The sequence below is a fragment of the Perissodus microlepis genome, chromosome 9 (assembly GCF_051167445.1).
Source record: "Perissodus microlepis isolate ML-2025 ecotype Zambia chromosome 9, ASM5116744v1, whole genome shotgun sequence".
Taxonomy (NCBI): domain Eukaryota; kingdom Metazoa; phylum Chordata; class Actinopteri; order Cichliformes; family Cichlidae; genus Perissodus; species Perissodus microlepis.
The window spans coordinates 28,722,650-28,745,345 of NC_140469.1; the positions used below are offsets into that span (position 1 = coordinate 28,722,650).

The 22,696-nt window shown below is 41.2% G+C and overlaps 1 protein-coding gene across 1 annotated transcript; it reads left to right on the forward strand.

Moving 5' to 3' along the window:
- The first annotated feature begins 1,133 nt into the window (after positions 1-1,133).
- Positions 1,134-22,688, forward strand: LOC146380715 (uncharacterized). The gene is made up of 6 exons (XM_084940216.1): positions 1,134-1,420; positions 3,629-3,734; positions 9,705-10,301; positions 13,221-13,814; positions 14,826-15,422; positions 15,969-22,688. The coding sequence occupies exons 2-6, from the start codon at positions 3,717-3,719 to the stop codon at positions 16,632-16,634; spliced, it is 2,472 nt and encodes an 823-aa protein (XP_084796342.1). The 5' UTR covers positions 1,134-1,420; positions 3,629-3,716; the 3' UTR covers positions 16,635-22,688.
- Positions 22,689-22,696: the final 8 nt, after the last annotated feature.

The window sequence follows — 22,696 nt, forward strand, 5'->3', positions numbered from 1 at the left end:
TTTGGCAGGATTTGGTAAACTGGTTGAGTGTAAGAATAGATGGGATGACCCCACTGACTCTAACACAAGTTTTATACAATAACTGCATTGAAGATTGAATTAAAATCTTTTTTGTCATCTTTAGAATTACTGAAGGATTCATGTAATGATGCTGCTTTGATATGTGAAAATGGGACCCAGTTTCTATCCTTTTAATAAATGTGTTTTGTTTTAGTGTACCAAGTAAGCCACATGTATGTTAAAGTGTTCACAGAAAGGAAACTGTTAAATGTCATAAGAATGGCCTTCACATATTTATATGGTTTTTTTTGTTTTGTTTTTCTTTTAGTCTTCTTCTATTTCGTTTGGTTTCTTACTCAACATTTCAAGATGTTGTTGCACCAATGTTGTCTCCCAATGAGAGATTGTAAATGTGTGCATAAATTAAATCAATTTATGGGAAAAAAAAAATACATTTTTGAATGATACGGTTAGCGCCCAGTTAGCTCCTAGCATTTCTAAACAGCTCTGCCTCCCACTACCAGGACATTTAAACAGTGGATAATCCATTTACAAACAAATTCATGCTTTTCTCCTCAACAGAGAGCGTCCCCCGATTGAACAACAGCGCCGTAAAATGAGAAGAATGGTGCCGAATTACAGACTTAATAATACTGACTTAGTAATGTGTCACGTAAAGATTCATCAGCCAGATGAAGTGTTTACTGACAACTGACAGTGATAGCGGACATCATCATCACTATTCCAACAATCCTCTTCACACAGACAAGCATGAACACACTAGACTATCACTAAATCAAATTAAGCATGCATTTGTAATGACGCTGCTTTAGTTTCCAATACGGTTCATTCGTTTGGTCAGCAGGTGGCGCTTTACTCGTAGACTGGAGAGTAAACTGCCATTAAATTGAACAGAAGAAGAAGAGAAATCTGCACATGCGCAGTACGGATCGGGGAGTCCTGATCCGTAACTATCTTTTTATTTTTTGTTTTTGTCTACATTATATTGAAATGCTTCATTATTGGAAAAAATTTAAGAGATACTTATTGTTCTTAACATCTTTACAGATACTCTGACCCGTAACTATCGTAAAACGCTTCGACCGGAAGTAGACAGCTTTCGCGCATGCGGGGTACCGATCGGGTTTCCGGTACGGATCGGGTAGTGACAGTGACAGTGACAACTCAGACGGAGCTACCGTTTCTTCCTAAGCGAGTAAAAGAGTGAATTTGGATGATAAAACAAACTAAACCAACGTTTGGATCGATATCTGCATCGATCTGCCCACCCTTGTCTCCTGGATCGTAGCTGAGATCAGCGTGAACCACGTGGGTCTCTGCTCCCTGATCTGTTTCCTGTGTTTGGAAAGAGTTGCAGCTTCATCGCGGAGTTTCTCTCGGTTTGTGGGCTCATCTAAAGGTAAGCACCGAGCTAACTTTACTGTGAGTTCAGTTCATGTTGAGTTTAGCTCCTGAATGAGGTCTTCTGCTGCTCTCCTCGGTGTCTGTTCACAGTTTATTGTGAACACGTTGAGAGAAGAGTGAGAGAGTGTTTGGAGAAAAACACCAACTAATCATTAGCTCAGCATGCTGGGAGAAGTCGGAGCAGAAAAGTCTTTTCATTGTCCCTGCAGCTGTTTTTCTGCATGCACCAAACCTCTACAGCCTCATTTCTATTTGAAGTGATAACAGGAAATGGATGAGAGCGATCTGCTGCAGTATCAGGGTCACAATAAACTTTATTGTCCAGCTGCTGTGGATGAACACATGAGAGGAAGTGAACTCCTACAAAGTCTCATTTTAATGAGTCTGGCTGCTGTAAAGTGATGCACAGGAAGATGTTAACAAAAACTAATGAAACAGAGATGAAAGTAAACAGTGTTCATATTTGAAAGCACAGAGAATAAAATATATTGTGGTGGTTAATGTGCAGCTCTTGGTGATTTGGGAGAATCATGTTTTTAATAATGTTGTGGATTGAATGTTGGTTTTTATTTTATTTTATCTACAGAAGTTTTTCCCACCTGTGATCGTTCAGATTGATTTGTTGGGTTGACTTGAATCATGTGAAGGTTTAAAGCTGCACTTCCCCCAAAAAGAATAAAGTATAATCGTGAAGAATGTAAAAATGTCTTCCTGTGTCAAACACAGCTGCAGTCAAAGCAGGAAGGAAAGCACTGAAACCACTGATCAAAGCTCATTAATCAATGGCCATGATTACCGTTCACAGTGTTGTGGTTCGAATTTGAGAAGAGACATACGACTGAAAGTCCATAGTGGGTCAACACAAATGATTTTATTAAAACACATATATGTGGTGAAGATGGGCTCTGCAAAACATCAGCCTCGATCTCCCGCGAACAATAGGTGGGTGTGATATTTATACTTGTAATATGCGTCACTGCAGATGCCTGTTCCAGTAACTCCAGCGAGGACATATTCTAAAAAAGAACAGCTACTTCCTCTGTTCCTCCAGATGCTTCCTGTAATTCCACTCCCTCTGCACTTCAGAACAGAACATGAGCATGCCGTTTACAAGCAACACAAGTCTACTATGTATGTGTGCAGGCCGACTTATGTCTGTGTTTTAACCTCAGTACATGACCTCACTCAACAAACAAAGACATTTTAGAAGTATACTTCCTGACTCCGTTTGAGTCATCTGTTACCAGGCAAACTTCAATGCAGCAGGCTGCTGAGCACACACACCAGCCTTCAATATGTGGTAAATTGTACTGTAAACATGTAGGGCAATTCTTTCAACTTGAACTTTGCTCCATAGATCAGTCGAACTCGCGCCGGCTGTAGCTTCAAACCATTAATTAACTTGACCTAGCTTATATGTGTATATAAGATTATAATGTAGTTATACTAACACCTGAAATACAGACTTTAATATAACATCAACAGTTTCAATAAATGTGTCAATGAAATGATAATGATAAATCATAAATGATGCAACAATAATGATAATGATTATGAATAGTAACAGTAAATAATATTTCATCCCGACAACAGTGAGTGAGTCGCTGCAATCACAGCATTTGATCAATGAGCTTTAATCATTGGTTGTTGGGGAATGGTGGAGGTGGTGGGACTGGGGGGCTGAAGGTGTGGAAAGTGTGGGGTGGGGGAGTAACAGGTCTGTCCCTGTTTGTGGAAACCACAGGAGGAGCTGTTCAGGCTGTTGCTGGGTGTGAATTGTTGATGGAGTCTTTAAACTTGTAGTTGCTGTTTTCCAGACTGAAGCAGAGTCATTAGCTGAAAACTGGTTTTAGAGGTTCATTCAGGACACCTTCTCAGGCTCTTACAGCCTTACCTGTATCATAACAAAGTGTATAAACCCCAATCCACCTTTAACATGGTCCTTCTCCCAAACCTTCAAATAGGACTTTCTGGCCCTGTCATAGTAAAGGGCTGCTTAGAATATTAGAGCCAATGTCACAAAGTTCCTCCTGAAGTATAAGTGAGTGAGAGAGTTTCCTCACTTTGCAGCACAACACGTCTCACAAGATTTCTACAAGCAATCAGAGTGAAATTTGTACTTTGTGTTGTCAGATGAACATATGAGACACTTTGACTCTTCAGTGCAGTGTGGAGCCTAACAAAGATCTGTTTTGTGTCCCAGCTGATCAGCAGGAGGAGAAGAGTCTGACGGAGCAGCAGAGGAACATTTTCAGCTACTTGGACTCAGCTGAGTCACTACAGAGGAAACAATGAGCTCAACACAGAAGGTATCGGAGTGAAATATTATTTTACATTCATAATCTATGTTACTATTCATAATCCTTATTATTACTGTTGCATCATTTATGATTTATCATTATTGTCATTTCATTGACACATTTATTGAAACGGTTGATGTTATATTAAAGTCTGTATTTCAGGAGTTAGTATAATTACATTATAATCTTATATACACATATATTGCCTTTTGTGCTTATTAAAGAGTTGAAGTTAATTAATGGTTTAAAGCTACAGCCGGCGCGAGTTCGACTGATCTATGGAGTAAAGTTTAAGTTGAAAGAATTGCCTACATGCTTACAGTACAATTTAACACATATTATACATGTTGTCTAGAGATGAAATAAAGGCCGTGTGCCCTGTGCTATTGATGTTTGCCTGGTAACAGATGACGTAGAGGGGGGTCATTCACTAAGGTTAACAACACAGACACATAGTCTGCCTGAGTAAATTGACTGCAAATGTTGTTTAGCGGCATACGTGACAGTTTAGCTCTGATAAGCGCAGAGGGTGGAATAACAGGAAGCGTCTGGACAAACAAAGGAAGTAACTGTTCTTTTTTAGAATATCTCCTGAGATAGAATTACTGGAACATGCATGTTGTTTTCCATTTGGAGTCACGTATATTATGTGTATAAATATCACACCCAAGCTCTTGTTCGGGGGAGATCGAGGCTGAGGTTTTCCAGAGCCCATCTTCACCACATATATGTGTTTTAATAAAATCATTTGTGTTGACCCACTATGGACTTTCAGTCGTATGTCTCTTCCTCAAAAATTCGAACCACGACAAAGGTGAGGAAAATATCACAGTTTCACCAAATAATCAGTCACGTCTCAAACTCTCATACTCCCAACCTGTTATATGACTGTGTTGTATATTATGTTGTTTTTTAGAGACCACAGCACATGTTAAAATAAGGAAGGTTTATTCATCAAAATTATTAATAATCAAATGGACATTTGTCAGAGTTTTACCCCTGATACTGCTGGATAAACAGAAACTCACTCAGGAACGAGGTCACACAGAGCTCAAGTTTTCACTCGCGAGGGGGAAGCAGTTGTCTCCAGCCCACTTCAACTTGCTTTCCCCCTGCAGGTTGTTTTTATTGGTTACACACATGAATATTCATAAAGCTTGTTGCTGTATTACCTATGAGAAACTACTATAACTGGTTACAAAGTGATTGTGCTGTGCAAGCGTGATTATACATTGTGTGTGGTTATCTGATGGGAGTGCAGCTCTCCCAGATTGTTGTTGGTAGAATCTGTTCTTCTCAAGGCTGCTTGTTCCCCTTATCAATGTCATGCACGTAGTCATATGCGTAGGTTACCTAGATAGCAAACAGAAGCATTCTAGCTTTTTAAATGGCAACCTGTAACACATACATTAAACCTAACAGTTTTTTCATCACCCCAAAAAATACACGTTCAAAGCACCACAACAGCAGCCTGATATGAAACAGAAGCTGTCAGCTGAGCTCTGTAGAGTGGGCAATTATAATGAAGCTCTATATTATAATTTGTAGATTCAAGCTGCTCTTCATATTTTGGCCAGCAGATGTCACCAAAGAGGACTGTGTTGAAAAGCTTTGAGCAATGAACCTTTTTTCAATACAAGCTTCAGTGTTTCAGAAAGCTTCATTTGGCCATCACTGATATAAATAATATTATAGAAATGATCAGGGGAGGCAAAAGTACATTTACTCTATACTTAAGTAGAAGTACAGATATTAGTGTTATAAATACTTAAGTAAAAGTATTCATTCACCTTCTTTACTTAAGTAACAGTGAAAAAGTACAGGCTCTGAAATGTAATCAGAGTAAAAAAGTAAAAGTAGCTCCTTGAAGAACATTTTAACCACATGTTTTTATCCAAAGTTAACTGAACCTTGTGCTTTATTAATGTAATAATAAAATAAGATTAGTAAATGAAGTACAAACTATTTATTTCTAATAAAGGTTCTCTGTTTGAATCAGTCTAGTAGAAAATAAAGGAAAATAAAACATATGTGTATTTTCTGTTGCCTACATTGTAGAGGGTGACTTTGCCTCTAAACAGGAACATGAGCAGGGAAGAGGTTAAAGTGGGATTGAGCAGGTGGGAACCCTAAAATCATCTGTAGTGGCTCAGCGTGGGGAAAAGAATCACAGCTCACAATAATTTCTATTGAGAGCTCCAGTAGATTTTCTTAAACAGGGCTCTAGACTATCTTTTTGCCATGGGCGTACCGGTACGCCTAACTTTAAAAAGTTAGGCATACCGGCACAAAAGTTAGGCGCACACAAATTTTATAATAATTTATATAATATAATGTGTTTTTCTGGATACACTGTGCTTTTTCAGCTTTCAAAGATTGATGACACCGTGTCAGAGCACTGGGTATGAATTTCAGAAGGATCAGGCCTTAACTTAACAGAAAAGTTAGCAATAGTTCTTTTCCTATTACAGCTACATCCACTTCTGTCGTGCCTAGGCTGCTCACTAGGGCTGGGTATCATCACTGATTTCTATAATCCGTTCGATTCCGGTTTTCAAAGTCCCGATTCGATTCAACTTAGCCTCAGACAGTCAGAAATATTATAATTCTGATCATTTATCAGTACTGACTTCATCAGAATTGTGAACATCACAGCAGATGCCTTTGTGTGAAAGTAACTGAGAATAAAACACAGAAAAACATTAAGGAGATTTTCCTGGTCTGGCTTTTTATAGCAGATAACCTTAAAAATATTCTACAATGTTCTGCATATAAAGTTTCAATTTCTTCAGTATTGAACAGCAGAAATTAGGCTTTCTTGTCCGAGGTCATTTAAGTGAAAAAAGAAAAAGACAGCGCTGTAAACAACGGTAGACTGGTGGGTAATAAGCGAATGAATAATACAGAAAACAGAGATTGGAGACGGGAAACTGTTCTTGAAGTACAGAGAGAGATAGAGAGAGAGCTAGCTGTGCATGAAGTGTGATTTTAATTGTCGTGGAAGCAAAACAGCAAAATTCATGACGACATTGATCAAATGTGAAGCGCAGTTTGCTGCTTCTTTTGCTGCTGGCTCGGTGAATTTTGTTTGGAGAGAGACAAAACCTGTAGCTCAGAATCAGCGCAAAAAGACGTAATCACAGCGCGGACCGGACGCATCAGAATCGCTAAGCTCCGACAGCGTGTCCGTCTACGGGCCGTCGGGTGAGAAAGCCGAGAAAGACATAGCTGATTCTGATGCGTCGGGTCTGTGTTTACGTCTTTGTGTGGAATCCGTGTACCTGCTCTCATTTGCTGTTTGGTTGTTGTCGAAATGGTTTTGTGAGCTTTAATCTGAGAATCTGGTGTTTCTGGCAAAACACAGTTATATTTAAAAGTCGATTCAGGATTAAATGAATTGATATCGCTTTATTCAAGCTACTCACCTCCCACTTCCACCTGCACTTTCAACTGGACCACGGCCAATCAGAGAGGTCCCGCCCTTACTATCTCTGATTGGTTTAGTCCACGATAGGGGCATAATGTGTGTCTGTTGTTGACCACAGGGAAGGTTGCAGATTTTTTTTATTTTATCTTTTTTTTGCTACCCGATCAGTTGGTCGCACAGGTGCAACCAAATATTTTTTTTTAGTCGCACCACTGAAAAATTTGGTCGCATTTGCGACCAAATTGGTCACACTCTAGAGCCCTGTTAAAGTACAGGCTGTGATCAGCTGACCTGCTGCTCTCTGTGGATGTACACAACTGAATTCAACCAGATGTCAGCAGATGTTTCATGAGCTGTCCTGGCTGATTTCCATCCTCTACACTGACAGTACACTGTCTTTATATTAGACACTACAGGGAGTGCAGAATTATTAGGCAAGTTGTATTTTTGAGGAATAATTTTATTAATGAACAACAACCGTGTTCTCAATGAACCCAAAAAACTCATTAATATCAAAGCTGAATGTTTTTGGAAGTAGTTTTTAGTTTGTTTTTAGTTTTAGCTATTTTAGGGGGATATCTGTGTGTGCAGGTGACTATTACTGTGCATAATTATTAGGCAACTTAACAAAAAACAAATATATACCCATTTCAATTATTTATTTTTACCAGTGAAACCAATATAACATCTCCACATTCACAAATATACTTCATAATATATTTCTGACATTCAAAAACAAAACAAAAACAAATTAGCGACCAATATAGCCACCTTTCTTTGCAAGGACACTCAAAAGCCTGCCATCCATGGATTCTGTCAGTGTTTTGATCTGTTCACCATCAACATTGCGTGCAGCAGCAACCACAGCCTCCCAGACACTGTTCAGAGAGGTGTACTGTTTTCCCTCCTTGTAAATCTCACATTTGACAATGGACCACAGGTTCTCAATGGGGTTCAGATCAGGTGAACAAGGAGGCCATGTCATTAGTTTTTCTTCTTTTATACCCTTTCTTGCCAGCCACGCTGTGGAGTACTTGGATGCGTGTGATGGAGCATTGTCCTGCATGAAAATCATGTTTTTCTTGAAGGATGCAGACTTCTTCCTGTACCACTGCTTGAAGAAGGTGTCTTCCAGAAACTGGCAGTAGGACTGGGAGTTGAGCTTGACTCCATCCTCAACCCGAAAAGGCCCCACAAGCTCATCTTTGATGATACCAGCCCAAACCAGTACTCCACCTCCACCTTGCTGGCGTCTGAGTCGGACTGGAGCTCTCTGCCCATTACCAATCCAGCCACGGGCCCATCCATCTGGCCCATCAAGACTCACTCTCATTTCATCAGTCCATAAAACCTTAGAAAAATCAGTCTTGAGATATTTCTTGGCCCAGTCTTGACGTTTCAACTTGTGTGTCTTGTTCAGTGGTGGTCGTCTTTCAGCCTTTCTTACCTTGGCCATGTCTCTGAGTATTGCACACCTTGTGCTTTTGGGCACTCCAGTGATGTTGCAGCTCTAAAATATGGCCAAACTGGTGGCAAGTGGCATCTTGGCAGCTGCACGCTTGACTTTTCTCAGTTCATGGGCAGTTATTTTGCGCCTTGGTTTTTCCACACGCTTCTTGCGACCCTGTTGACTATTTTGAATGAAACGCTTGATTGTTCGATGATCTTCGATGAAGCTTTGCAATTTTGAGACTGCTGAATCCCTCTGCAAGATATCTCACTATTTTTGACTTTTCTGAGCCTGTCAAGTCCTTCTTTTGACCCATTTTGCCAAAGGAAAGGAAGTTGCCTAATAATTATGCACACCTGATATAGGGTGTTGATGTCATTAGACCACACCCCTTCTCATTACAGAGATGCACATCACCTAATATGCTTAATTGGTAGTAGGCTTTCGAGCCTATACAGCTTGGAGTAAGACAACATGCATGAAGAGGATGATGTGGACAAAATACTCATTTGCCTAATAATTCTGCACTCCCTGTATACTGTTGGTATGAAGGTGGAACTCAGTGAATGAATGTCAGCATCATGAGCTTCAGTTTAAATGAATCTCTGCTACACTTGATGTAATCTAACTCGGACATGAGCACCACAGTCACTGTGCACCAGTCACACACTGTTCTTTACTTTAAATCCATCACAGTTCAGCAAACGAACCTGTTTATCCTGCACTAACCTGCAGAGGATCTTCATGCAGTCTTTAAATAACACAGTTAGTGATGAAATAACTCTCCTCAAATTCCTCCAACCAAAAGTAAAAAGACTGTTTTGAAAATACAATGAGTAGAAAGTCCTTTTTTTTAATGTGGGGAGTAAAAGTAAGGAAAAAATGATTTTACTGTTTGAACAGTCATGAATTATTTTTAACACCAGGTTGGATGTAATGTGTTAGAACTTCCAGCAGGTGGGGATAAGAGACCTTTAATGTGTTTGGTGCCACACTCCACCTTCAGGTTTAAAACTAGTGTTAATGGAGGGAGTTTGAAGGTTCAGTTTGTCCCACGACTGCATTTCACTCACTGCCTCTGTTTGTATCTCTGTCACTGCAGGACCAACATGGAGCGAGAAGTCAGCGCTCTCAGGAGGCCGACAAACCTCACAGAAGAAAGAGAGAGAAAAAACACACCTGTGACGATTGTGGGAAGGATTTTACTCTGAAGGCTAAACTAAAACGTCATCAGGTCATCCACACTGGAGAGAGACCGTTCAGCTGTGACTTGTGTGGAAAGACTTTTTCCTGGAAGGGTTCCCTAAAGATACACCAACTCATCCACAGTGGAGTTAAAGCGTACAGCTGTGATCAGTGTGGCAGAGCTTTTACTCACAGTGGCCACTTACAGAATCATCTAGTTACCCACTCTGGAATTAAGGCATACAGCTGTGACATCTGTGGGAAAACTTTCAGCCGGATTGAGAGCAGAAATACACACCTACGCATTCACACCGGACATGATGTGTACTGCTGTGATCAGTGTGGCAAACAGTTTACAACAGGCCCACAGTTACAACAACACATGTTTACCCACACTGAGGAGAGACCTTATAAATGTGACCTGTGTGAGAAGACTTTTAAAGCTCCACATTACCTGAGACTACACCAACAGATCCACACCAGAAAGAGACTCTACAAGCGCAGTTACTGTGAGGTATGTATTTTTATCTTTATCTTGTCATTTTAGCCTGACTGTTTGGAACAACTCTGCAAATTAAACTGTGTTAGCATGTTAGCAATTCTACTGCATGGAAAAGGCTGCATCTGAGGCGGCACAGTTAATCTGCCTCAGATTGTTTTGCAGCATGTTTCATAATCTGAAAAAAAAAACATAATGTCACATGTACAGACCCAATACCTGATTTCAACACATGAGGACTTACATGTAAGCTTTAATCTCCAGTTGATCAAATCCCACTGAGCAGTCCTTCCCTTTAAATCTAACCTCTCTTCTTCCTCTCCTGTCCTGTGTGTCTTATCTTTCTCCATCTCTGAGTGAAGTTAGCTCTCTTTCTTTTCTCTCCCTGTGATGTACAGCAGCTGGACCTTTAGCCAGCAACACACTGTGAGACAAACTGCACACAAACAGTTTGTGTGTTTGCTGATGTTTGTTGATAGAAACGCTGCATTTGAAATGACCTGTTTGTTCAGGTGCTGTGCAAAAAAGAAAGAAGAACAACGTCTCCTAGGGCTGCACGATTTTGCATAAAATGAGAATCACAATTTTTTTTGCTTAGAATTGAGATCACAATTCTCTCACGATTTTCTTTTCTAATATAAATATTTATTGCACTTATTAACTGCACATCAACTTCGTAACAGTTGAGACTGAACATAAGAACAATTTCGTCTCCACCGTTGCTCGACACTGCGTGTATACAGCAGGTAGTGCAACATTTGAAAAATAGTTGCGGGATGGCACTGTGTAGCGTTTGTCTAGGGTAGGGGTCAGCAACCTTTAACACCCAAAGAGCCATTTGGACCCGGGTTCCACGCAAAAGAAAACACTGGGAGCCGCAAATACTTTTTGACATCTAAAATGAAGATAACACTGTATATATTGTTTTTTACCTTTATGCTTTGTGTGAACAACTAAGGTGTGTTGCTTATGAAATCCATGAAGTGCTACAGAGAAAATTTCATTTTATTTCTGTAATTAACACATTTTGAACTCTTAAAGAAATATAACAAAAGGAAAGACACCCAGCTGAACTAAAATGATCCATGTAGCAAAGAAAAACTGTTGTGAGCCGCCACCCTTATATCGTCTTTGGGCTTTTGGAGCCTTGACCTGACTTTTAAAAAATAACTGGAAAAAAGCACTATGCTGCTAAAAGATGAAAAATAGATATTTGCAAAATTCTGCCCAAATATGTATTTTACCTGGTTAATGTGTGTGGCGGGGCGTGGTCTGCAGCGCTGCTGCAGGGGAGGCGGATGCACCTGAGCGGGACCCGCAATCACGCCTTGCCGCCTTAAAGTCTGTGCTCTCTATGCTGTTGTGTTGGTGTGTGTCGGGCTGTGAGCTGAGAAGCTACAGCCGGCTGTATGCGTACAGCAACCGTGTGTGAAAAGTGGTCAATAAAGAGATGCTGAAAAGCGTGTTCATACAAACATCGTCGGGTCTGCCGTGATATGTTTACAATGGGACTTCTGCTCCTGAACCTCTGCGCACAGCGTCTGCAGATCGGGGTTGTACGAAGTCACTTTCATCTTTACGCAGGACTGTAAGCTGTCATCTGTGAGGCGTGAGCGGCGTTTGTTTTTAACATAGTTCACGGTGGAGAACAGCTGCTGACATAATGTGGATCCGAAGATCCATAATTGGCCTACCTGGGGTTGAAAGTCTCGATAAATTTCATGGCGTTTCGGGGGGTACACCGGCTTCCGCCAGTGTGACGCTTATTTTGAGCGAAAAAAAAAATAGAATATAATTTTATTTTTATGTTTCAATATCACAATAATCTTCCAATTTAGAACTACAAGTTAAAAAAGAACTAACATAAATAAAATACACTTCAGCTAAATACTTCTAATTTATTTTCCCAAACCATGCAGAGCTGCACTGTAAGGACTAAAGAGCCGCAGGTTGCCGACCCCTGGTCTAGGGTGTTGATCATTTTCCTAAATCCCTCGTTTTGCACAGTGTTGATGGGAGCCATATCTTTAGCCAGGTGATAAGTGAAAGCCTCCGTAATTTCTTTGTGCCTGCGGGAGTTCGACGGGTATGGGGAGGCGCTGTATAAGGTTCCCGTTATTGATGTTTGGGTGGTTGACCGGGACGGATTTTCTCCTGTCACTTTCTTGACCTTTACAGCTTTGTCATCTCTCACGTGTTCTCCGTTGTTTTTTCCCCTGCATCAGCAAGCTGGCTTCTGTATCACGTGGTATAAGGCTCCGCCCTTGTCATTTGTTGAGCAGGAAGAGTGAGCGCTTGTGTTCATGTCCCGGATCAAAATGCGGTACAATCGTCATCTTTTTTTTTCTTTTCTTTTTTTTTTAATCGTTGTCATTTGGAAATGAGATCGCACATAAGTATGAATTGAGATCGCGATTTTCTAACGATTAATTGTGCAGCCCTAGCATCTCACTTTAACTCCTAACTATGACTCAAAGTTTTGCCTCTTTCATCTCTTTTTATGTTTCATACCCTGGTGATTAGTACACAATCAGGATTGTCTTTCATGTGTTACTTTTCAGGCTCAAATCGGTTTGATGTTTGATGCCCTTAGTGATGAAATAACTCCCCTCAAATTCCTCAAACCAAAAGTAAAAAGTCTGTTTTGAAAATATAATGAGTAGAAACTCTTTTTTTTAATGTGGGGAGTAAAAGTAAGGAAAAAAAGGAAAAAATATTTTAGAGTGTTTAAACAGTCATGAATTATTTTTAACACCAGGTTGGATGTAATGTGTTAGAACTACCAGCAGGTGGGGATAAGAGACCTTTAAGGTGTTCGGTGCCACACTCCACCTTCAGGTTTAAAACTAGTGTTAATGGAGGGAGTTTGAAGGTTGAGTTTGTTCCACGACTGCATTTCACTCACTGCCTCTGTTTGTATCTCTGTCACTGCAGGACCAACATGGAGCGAGAAGTCAGCGCTCTCAGGAGGCCAACAAACCTCACAGAAGAAAGAGAGAGAACAAATACACATGTGACGATTGTGGGAAGGGTTTTCCTGCTAAGTCTACACTAAAACAGCATCAGGTCATCCACACTGGAGAGAAACTGTTCAGCTGTGAATTGTGTGAAAAGTCTTTTTCCTGGAAGGGTTCCCTAAAAAGACACCAACTCATCCACAGTGGAGTTAAAGCGTACAGCTGTGATCAGTGTGGCAAAGCTTTTACTCACAGTAGCAGCTTACAGAATCATCTAGTTACCCACTCTGGAATTAAGGCATACAGCTGTGACATCTGTGGGAAAACTTTCAGTCAGATAGGGAACCGAAATACGCACCTACGCATTCACACCGGACATGTGTACTGCTGTGATCAGTGTGGCAAACAGTTTACAACAGGCCCACAGTTACAACAACACATGTTTACCCACACTGAGGAGAGACCTTATAAATGTGACCTGTGTGAGAAGACTTTTATAGCTCCACATTACCTGAGACTACACCAACAGATCCACACCAGAAAGAGACTCTCCAAGCGCAGTTACTTTGAGGTATGTATTGATATTTTTATCTTGTCATTTTAGCCTGACTGTTTGGAACAACTCTGCAAATTAAACTGTGTTAGCATGTTAGCAATTCTACTGCATGGAAAAGGCTGCATCTGAGGCGGCACAGTTAATCTGCCTCAGATTGTTTTGCAGCATGTTTCATAATCTGAAAAAAAAAACATAATGTCACATGTACAGACCCAATACCTGATTTCAACACATGAGGACTTACATGTAAGCTTTAATCTCACGTTGATCGAATCCCACTGAGCAGTCCTTCCCTTTAAATCTAACCTCTCTTCTTCCTCTCCTGTCCTGTGTGTCTTATCTTTCTCCATCTCTGAGTGAAGTTAGCTCTCTTTCTTTTCTCTCCCTGTGATGTACAGCAGCTGGACCTTTAGCCAGCAACACACTGTGAGACAAACTGCACACAAACAGTTTGTGTGTTTGCTGATGTTTGTTGATAGAAACGCTGCATTTGAAATTACCTGTTTGTTCAGGTGCTGTGCAAAAAAGAAAGAAGAACAACGTCTCACTTTAACTCCTGACTATGACTCACAGTTTTGCCTCTTTCATCTCTTTTTATGTTTCATACCCTTGTGATTAGTACACGATCAAGATTGTCTTTCATGTGTTCTTTTCAGGCTCAAATTGGTTTGATGTTTGATGCCCTTAGTGATGAAATAACTCCCCTCAAATTCCTCAAACCAAAAGTAAAAAGTCTGTTTTGAAAATATAATGAGTAGAAAGTCTTTTTTTCTGTGGGGAGTCAAAGTAAGGGAAAAAAGGAAAAATATTTTAGAGTGTTTAAACAGTCATAAATTATTTTTAACACCAGGTTGGATGTAATGTGTTAGAACTACCAGTAGGTGGGGATAAGAGACCTATAAGGTGTTTGGTGCCACACTCCACCTTCAGGTTTAAAACTAGTGTTAATGGAGGGAGTTTGAAGGTTGAGTTTGTTCCACAACTGCATTTCACTCACTGCCTCTGTTTGTATCTCTGTCACTGCAGGACCAACATGGAGCGAGAAGTCAGCGCTCTCAGGAGGCCGACAAACCTCACAGAAGAAAGAGAGAGAACAAATACACATGTGACGATTGTGGGAAGGGTTTTCCTGCTAAGTCTAAACTAAAACGTCATCAGGTCATCCACACTGGAGAGAAACCGTTCAGCTGTGAATTGTGTGAAAAGACTTTTTCCTGGAAGCGTTCCCTAAAAACACACCAACTCATCCACAGTGGAGTTAAAGCGTACAACTGTGATCAGTGTGGGAGAGCTTTTACTCACAGTAGCAACTTACAGAGGCATCTAGTTACCCACTCTGGAATTAAGGCATACAGCTGTAACATCTGTGGGAAAACCTTCAGCCGGTTAGAGTACCAAAATACACACCTACGCATTCACACCGGACATGATGTGTACTGCTGTGAACAGTGTGGCAAACGGTTTATAACCAACACGCAGTTACAACGCCACATGTTTACCCACACTGAGGAGAGACCTTATAAATGTGACCTGTGTGAGAAGACTTTTAAATCTCCACATGACCTGAGACTACACCAACAGATCCACACCAGAAAGAGACTCTACAAGTGCAGTTACTGTGAGGTATGTATTTATATTGTTATCTTGTCATTTTAGCCTGACTGTTTGAAACAACTCTGCTCATTGAACTGTGTTAGCTAGGGTTGGGTTTTGATAATCGATTTACCGATTAAAATCGATTCTGGCTTGGATAACGTGACATCAATTCATTAAAATCCTGAATCGAATTTTTTAATATAATTTTATTTTGCCCGAAACGCCCGAATCTCAGGTGAAACCTCACAAAATTTTGACAACCACCAAACAGCTCAAACAGTAAACTAGAGGAGGTACACGGATTCTGCACAAAGCGCAGACCCGCGAATTAGAATCAGTGAGTTGTCGCCTTTCTCACCTGACGGCACGGACACAGTCGGGGCTGAAAGCTTGCAGCTCACTGATTCTGATGTTTCGGCAATTCTACTGCATGAAAAAGCAGCTCTGAGTGATTATTCAGATTTTCATTTCAGTTATGATTTTGTTTGTTTTTTATTTGCTCTTTATTTCAGGCGACGTTCAGGATAAAAATGTTGAAGGACTGACTTACACTGTCTTTGTGTCTTTGTTTAGAAGCAGAGCGACACAGATGGATCCAGTTCTCAACCCTGTCATCACTGTGGTGGTGGGAAAGACTTTCGTTGTGACCTCTGTGGAAAAACTTTCAGTTGGAAAGCTGACCTAAAAACACATCAACGTAGACACACTGGAGACAAACTGAAATACTGCAAAGAATGTGGGAGAAGCTTCACCACATTAAGTGGATTAAAACAACATGAACTCATTCACAGTGGGACAAAAAAGCACCTCTGTGATCAGTGTGGATCATCTTTCATTACTGCAAGTGAGCTTAAAAGACACAAACGAGTCCACACAGGAGAGAAACCATACAAGTGCAGACACTGTGACAAAAGATTCTCACAATCATCTCTTCGTAGTCTTCATGAACGTACACACATGGAAGGAAACTACAGCTGTGACCAGTGTGACAAGAGCTTCAGGAATCTCAGTTCATACTCCGAACACAAACGATCCCACGTTACTAATAAACTGTTTCACTGTTACCAATGTGCCCAAACATTCACTTCATTATCTGCTCTGTGCAAACATCGGCGTGATCACTCCCATCACAGTGAATCTGAAGAGACAGAAAGATCCTCTTCTGGTTTCAGGGTCAAACTCAAAACCCTTGAGATCAGGCTCCACAGAGTTCAGAGTGAATCTCCTGTAAAGATCTGATGAGGCAACTATGAATGAAAATGGTTCTCTAGTCTCATTTTAAGCTTTCTAAACTGTTCTGCTTCAGTGTTCATGTCGAGTGGTTCGCTTTGTTCCAGCAGTTGGATGAAGAAGTTTGAGCTGTGATTTCATTTCCTGTATTTCAGAGTAAAGACTGAAGTGACAAATGGAAACATGTTTACAGTCACAGTCAGATGAACTGTTTTCAGTGGCACAGATGGAGGTTTATCAGAGGAGGAGACTTGGCTGTTCTCCACTCACACTGAACAGGGTTCCTGCAACTTATTAAAAATCTGACCTGAAAGTTATGAAAAATTTCCTTGTAACACTGAGTTACAGTAGGGGGGCTGCTCCGTAATCCAGTTCAATAACACATCTCCTGACATTAAACATAAGCTTATTTAATAACGTGAATCTCTTTTTGTCCAGATTTTTATTCAGAGGCAGCAACCGTGGTAAGAATTGAACCGGATGTTTATATATCTTAAAGTTTAGTATCAAGTTCATTTTCTTGTTGATGCAGAGCCAGAATTTAGATATTTTTAGACAATCCCATAGAAGATGCATGTAAGTTCCATCTGCTGTTTTATATTTGAGAAAAAATGTTGAAAGATCTTTAAAATCTTTTATTTTTCCTTAAACTTGCTGTAGGTATTAAAACTTATGATTTTGTGTTTAAGATGTCGAAACAATTAATTTTGGGAATTCATTTTTTAAAGTTGTGGTTTCATTTGCTCAAAGTTCATCAATGTTTTCCTGATACAAGGTGGGATGGATCCATGCTTTTATGCTGTTTAAGACAAATTCTGAAAGCTGAACGTTGTAGAGATTGAGACCCATTAGACCAGGCAGCATTTTTCAATCTTCTATTGTCCTGAGCTGTGGCCTCAGTTTCACTGGAAGTTGAACCCAAGTACGGTGTTCAGCTGTGGACTGGTCCATGGACCCGCCTGTCCTCCAGGAACACATCCTGTACACATCCAGGACAGGGAGGAACGCCGGTTTGAGACCAGAGTCAAGGAGACCATTTACGTCAAAAGGGAAAATGATAGGTTTGTAGCTTGAACCTATTCGCTGGAACGTTGAAGACAATATAATTACACAGCAAAGCAAGACACGAAGTAGGCAAAGTTCTTCATGTTTCTCGTGCACGGGAGAGAACCGGACAAATGCCATTCCTTCGCTTGACCCCAGTTGCTCTCGTCCGCTCCCCCGTAACACTGCTCTTTTATTGAGGTTACATGAATATGCATAGGTTCATTAACATATGACGTCTACATACAAACAAAGAGTACCTTGCCTGTGTGTGTGTGTGTGTGTGTGTGGGGTCAGAGTGTGACCCCATAAATGACTTCCCTAAACCTGCCGGTCTGGAAGTCCAGCAGTTCATCTAAACAAAAGGCACTTAGCCTAAAACAGATATAGACACGTTTATCCTACCATAAAACAATAAGACAAGGTACGACCTCTTCCCATGCTCCCAGGATGTAGGTGTGCACACAAAGTTTGCAGACTATTAAGGATCAAACCTCTACCAATCTAAAACTAATTATAAAACTCTAAGCATATATAAGTAGATATTTCTAAGCATAAATGACAATCAACAATACAAAACCTAACAGAAAGACTCTGAATCAAGGAGGGGACTTTTATTTCCTTTGCAACGTCCATTTAAATTTCCATTTAAACACAGACAACAAGTAACTAGATTAAGCAAAGTAGGAAATGGTTTGCCCCTTCTCATCAGCAACACCTGGACAGAATTACCCTTGACCTTAAATAACCCCGTACCTACCTCTGCCATAACCAGTACATAAAATGAAATACAACCCTCTAGTGGTGATAAAGACAGGGAAATAAGAAAAATGGCTCCTACACACCAGCTCCTAATTACATGAGCAGAGGTCATAGTAATTATCGAACTTAAAGGAGCCATGATGAATTCGACTATTATGTGATAAGAACAAGTAGTCTGATGTCCTGTAATCATGATGACGCTAAAATTTAAGAAACAATAAATAAAATAAGTTTTTATACAAAGTATCGGTTCAGTATCGTCGATGCCACCCTGAATTTCACTTGGTATCATATCAGAAAGGAAATCAGTGGTATCCCACATTACTAGTCATGATACATCAATACAATATGCACAAGAGGGCAAATCATGTTTAATTTATACATCATTCTACCAGTAATCTAGTTCATCAGTTTGTAGCTTGACAAAACTAAACAAAAAGGAATTTTTGCAACAGGTTTTTCAATCAATTTTGTTAATTTTGTTTCCAGATAAGAGAGGCCAGACCTTTCTTATCCTCTGTGTTTAATCTGGACCTTGGGACAGCTAAGAGCATCTGATCCACAGACTTCAGTGATCTTACAGGAGTGAACAAATTTAAAAGATCAGAAAGGTTTGAGGGTCCTAACCCATGCAACGCCTTAAAAACACATAATAAAATCTTAAAATGAATTCAAAACCTAACTCGCAGCCAGTGTAAGGATGCCAGTACGGGAGATATGTAGTCTTGGTTGCATAAAATAAGATAACCTTTATTAGTCCCACGCGTGGGAAATTTGTTTTGTTACAGCAGTGGACAGTGCAAAGTTGCATAGAAAATTTTAAGAAAAAACACTGGAATAATATATCCATAAGATACTGTACACAATAGAATAAAATAAAATACTACATGCAATTGAATAAAATAGAATACAAATACTATTTACAATTGAGTATAATACAACGATGCCAGAAAGAGTATTGCACATGTGTGGATGTGTGTGCTTGGTCAGTTGAAGTCTTTGTTGTGGAGTCTGACAGCAGTGGGGAGGAAAGACCTGCGAAATCTCTCCGTCCCACATCGTAGATGCCGCAGCCACTGAAGGAGGTGCTCAGTGCTGTCAGTCTCTTGCATTGGGTGGGAGATGTTGTCCAACAGGGATGACAGCTTAGCCACCATTCTCCTGTCACTCACCACCACTACTGGGTCCAGAGGGCATCCTAGAACAGAACTGGCCCTTCTGATCAGCCTGTTCAGTCTCTTCCTGTCCCCAGCAGAGATGCTGCCGCCCCAGCAGGCCACACCGTAAAAGATGGCTGAGGCCACCACAGAGTCATATAAGGTCTTCAGGAGTGGGCCCTTCACTCCAAAAGACCTGAGTCTCCGCAGCAAGTACAGCCTGCTCTGCCCTTTCCTGTAGAGGGCGTCTGAGTTATGAGTCCAGTCCAGTTTATTGTTCAGATGAACACCAAGGTACCTGTAGATGTCCACAGTCTCAATGTCCATACCTTGGACCTCAGTGGTTGCAGTGGGGGATGTTAGTGCCTGCGGAAGTCTACCAGCAACTCCTTGGTTTTACTAGTGTTGATCTGGAGGTAGTTCTGCTGGCACCAGTCCACAAAGCCTTGAGTCACTTCTCTTTAATAATAATAATAATAATACATTTTATTTATAGGCGCCTTTCAGACCGTCAAGGTCAACTTACAGTAACATGTAAACAATACCATAAAAAACATAAGAAAAATGTATATATCGCAAACATGGCAGATAAAATTTAGACATAAACAGTCATAAAAGTATAAAAGCAAATATAAAAACTGAGCAGATCAGGTGTATGCAATTCTAAATAGATGAGTTTTGAGCAGTGATTTAAAGGTGATGTACTTTTGTACTGTACTCCTTGTCGTCCCCATCAGTGATGAGGCCGACTATTGCAGAGTCGTCAGAGAACTTCTGCAGGAAGCACTGGGTGGAGTTGTGGGAGAAGTCTGCAGTGTAGATGGTGAAGAGGAACGGTGCCAGAACGGTTCCCTGTGGGGCCCCCGTACTGCAGACGACCCTCTCCGACACACAGCCCTGAGTTCTCACATACTGTGGTCGGTCAGTGAGGTAGTCCAAAATCCAGGTGACTGACGATATCATTGACACGAGACAAAATACTCCACAACTTTATTAGTGCAAAAAACCCCATCAATGTATTTTCACATAAACAAGCAGCTGTTTTTTATGTGCATTACAGTTATATAAAAATTAACAGTGCAAATGCAAATTCTTTGCTGACAGTTTAACCAAAAGGCATTTCCAGTGGAAATTGGCCAACATATCTTCAGCATAACCATGTATAATATCCACAAAACTTAAAAGGAGGTTATACACACACAATACGGTAATATTATGTTGAAGCACAGTTTTTATCACCCGCGAGGCTCCTGCCTACGATAGCCGTAATGCTCCAACAATCCATCAAGCGATGCGGATTCGTAGCTTAGAAAAGTCATACTAAAACATTTTTGAGCTTCGTGTACCACATAAAATCGTTTCCAGGTCAGTAAACACAACCAGAATTCATACATAAGACACACAGGATTATAAGTGGCACTGTTGATTTTCAGAAAAATCAAAGGATTGATTTTAAGTGTGCCGTATTTTCCAAAAAAACACGGCAATAACGACGGCCCGCTAGCATGCGCTACCAAAAATAGTGCTTTGTTGTGTATCTGACGGAACAAAGCCACACCACTGAAGTTGCAGCCTTTCTGCAAACCAGTTTTTGCTGCTAGGCAAACTGAAGTGGGTCCAGTGATGAGCTCACCAGGCGCCGAAGCTGAGCCAGGACCAGCCGCTCCAGGGTCTTCATCAGGTGGGATGTCAGAGCCACCGGCCCATAGCTGTTGAGGTCTTTGGCACTGGTACAACACAGGAGGTTTTCCAGAGCTGCCTCAGGCTCAGGTTGAGGAGGTGCTCCATCACCCCACACAGTTGGTCTGCGCAGGACATGACAACCCTTGAGCTGATGCCATCTAGACCTGCAGCTTTCCTGGCTTTAATCCTCCTCACTTCCCTCCTAACCTGGGTGGTTGAGAGAGGCAGGATGGAGCCTTGTGTTAAGTGTGTATCAGATGCTGTTGTTGGGGGTGGGGAGGAGTGACCAGGGTGAGTAGAGGAGGTGTTAAGTATCTGAGGTGTCAGAGGTGGAACAGCAGCAGTGGGGGTGGGTGAGTCTGCAGCCAATGTTGGAGACTGCCTCATGGATGAATCAAACCTGTTGAAGAAATGATGCAGTTCATTTGCCCACCTCACATCCCTGCCAGGCAGAGAGTTCTGACCTTTGTGCCCCGAGATGGTTCTGAGGCCTCTCCAGACTTCGCCAACATTGTTTTGTTGTAATGCATGTCCCCAGGCTGTCGATGTCCTCTCCGTGGTTTCACAGATCACCTCCCACACAGTAGACTCAAAACAGTCATTAAGAGCCTCCTCGCTCTCCTCTGACCATCTCTGCACTGTGCGGGTGGCTGGTGGCTCCCTGTGCACTAAGGGCTTATGCACAGGGACAAGGTGCACCAGGTTGTGATCAGATCTGCCCAGGGAAGGGAGAAGTGATGAACTGTATGCCTCTTCTGCACTGACGTACAGTAAGTCCAGTGTTTTATTGTCTCTGGTTGAGCATGTCACATACTGTGTGAAGGTGGGCAGTGTGGAGTTCAGAGAGACATGATTAAAGTCTCCTGATATTAAACGGCTAAAGGCTCAATGTCTCTGCTGCAGAGTGGTTCTTTTACAGTGATGTGCCCGGGTTTACACCATCTGTCATTCACAAACACTGCCAGCCCCCGTCCTTTCCTCTTACCTCTGTCTCTTGTCCTGTCCACTCGCAGTAGCTGGAATCTCGGTAGCGTCACGCTTGTGTCCGGAGTTAGCGGTGTTAGCCAAGAATCCATTAGCATCATGATACTACATTGCCGGTATCCCCTCTGTGACCAGGTTAGCGAGGTGAACTCATCTATCTTATTGAGTAAAGATCTTATGTTTCCAATGATTACAGAAGGGAGAGATGGTCTATAGCGCATCTCCTTGTCTGCCGACAGCGCTCCCTACCAACACGACACTAGTGTTGTTCGATTCGTGAACGAATCGTTCAATACTCGACAATCACTTTACTGACTCGTGAATCATGATTTACAAGCCCAACTGACTCACTGACTCATCCCTGTTGCTGTTAGCAAACTAATTCCATTAGTAGAAATATATCTAGCTTATAATTAAAATTGTGGGGGGGGGGGAACAAAA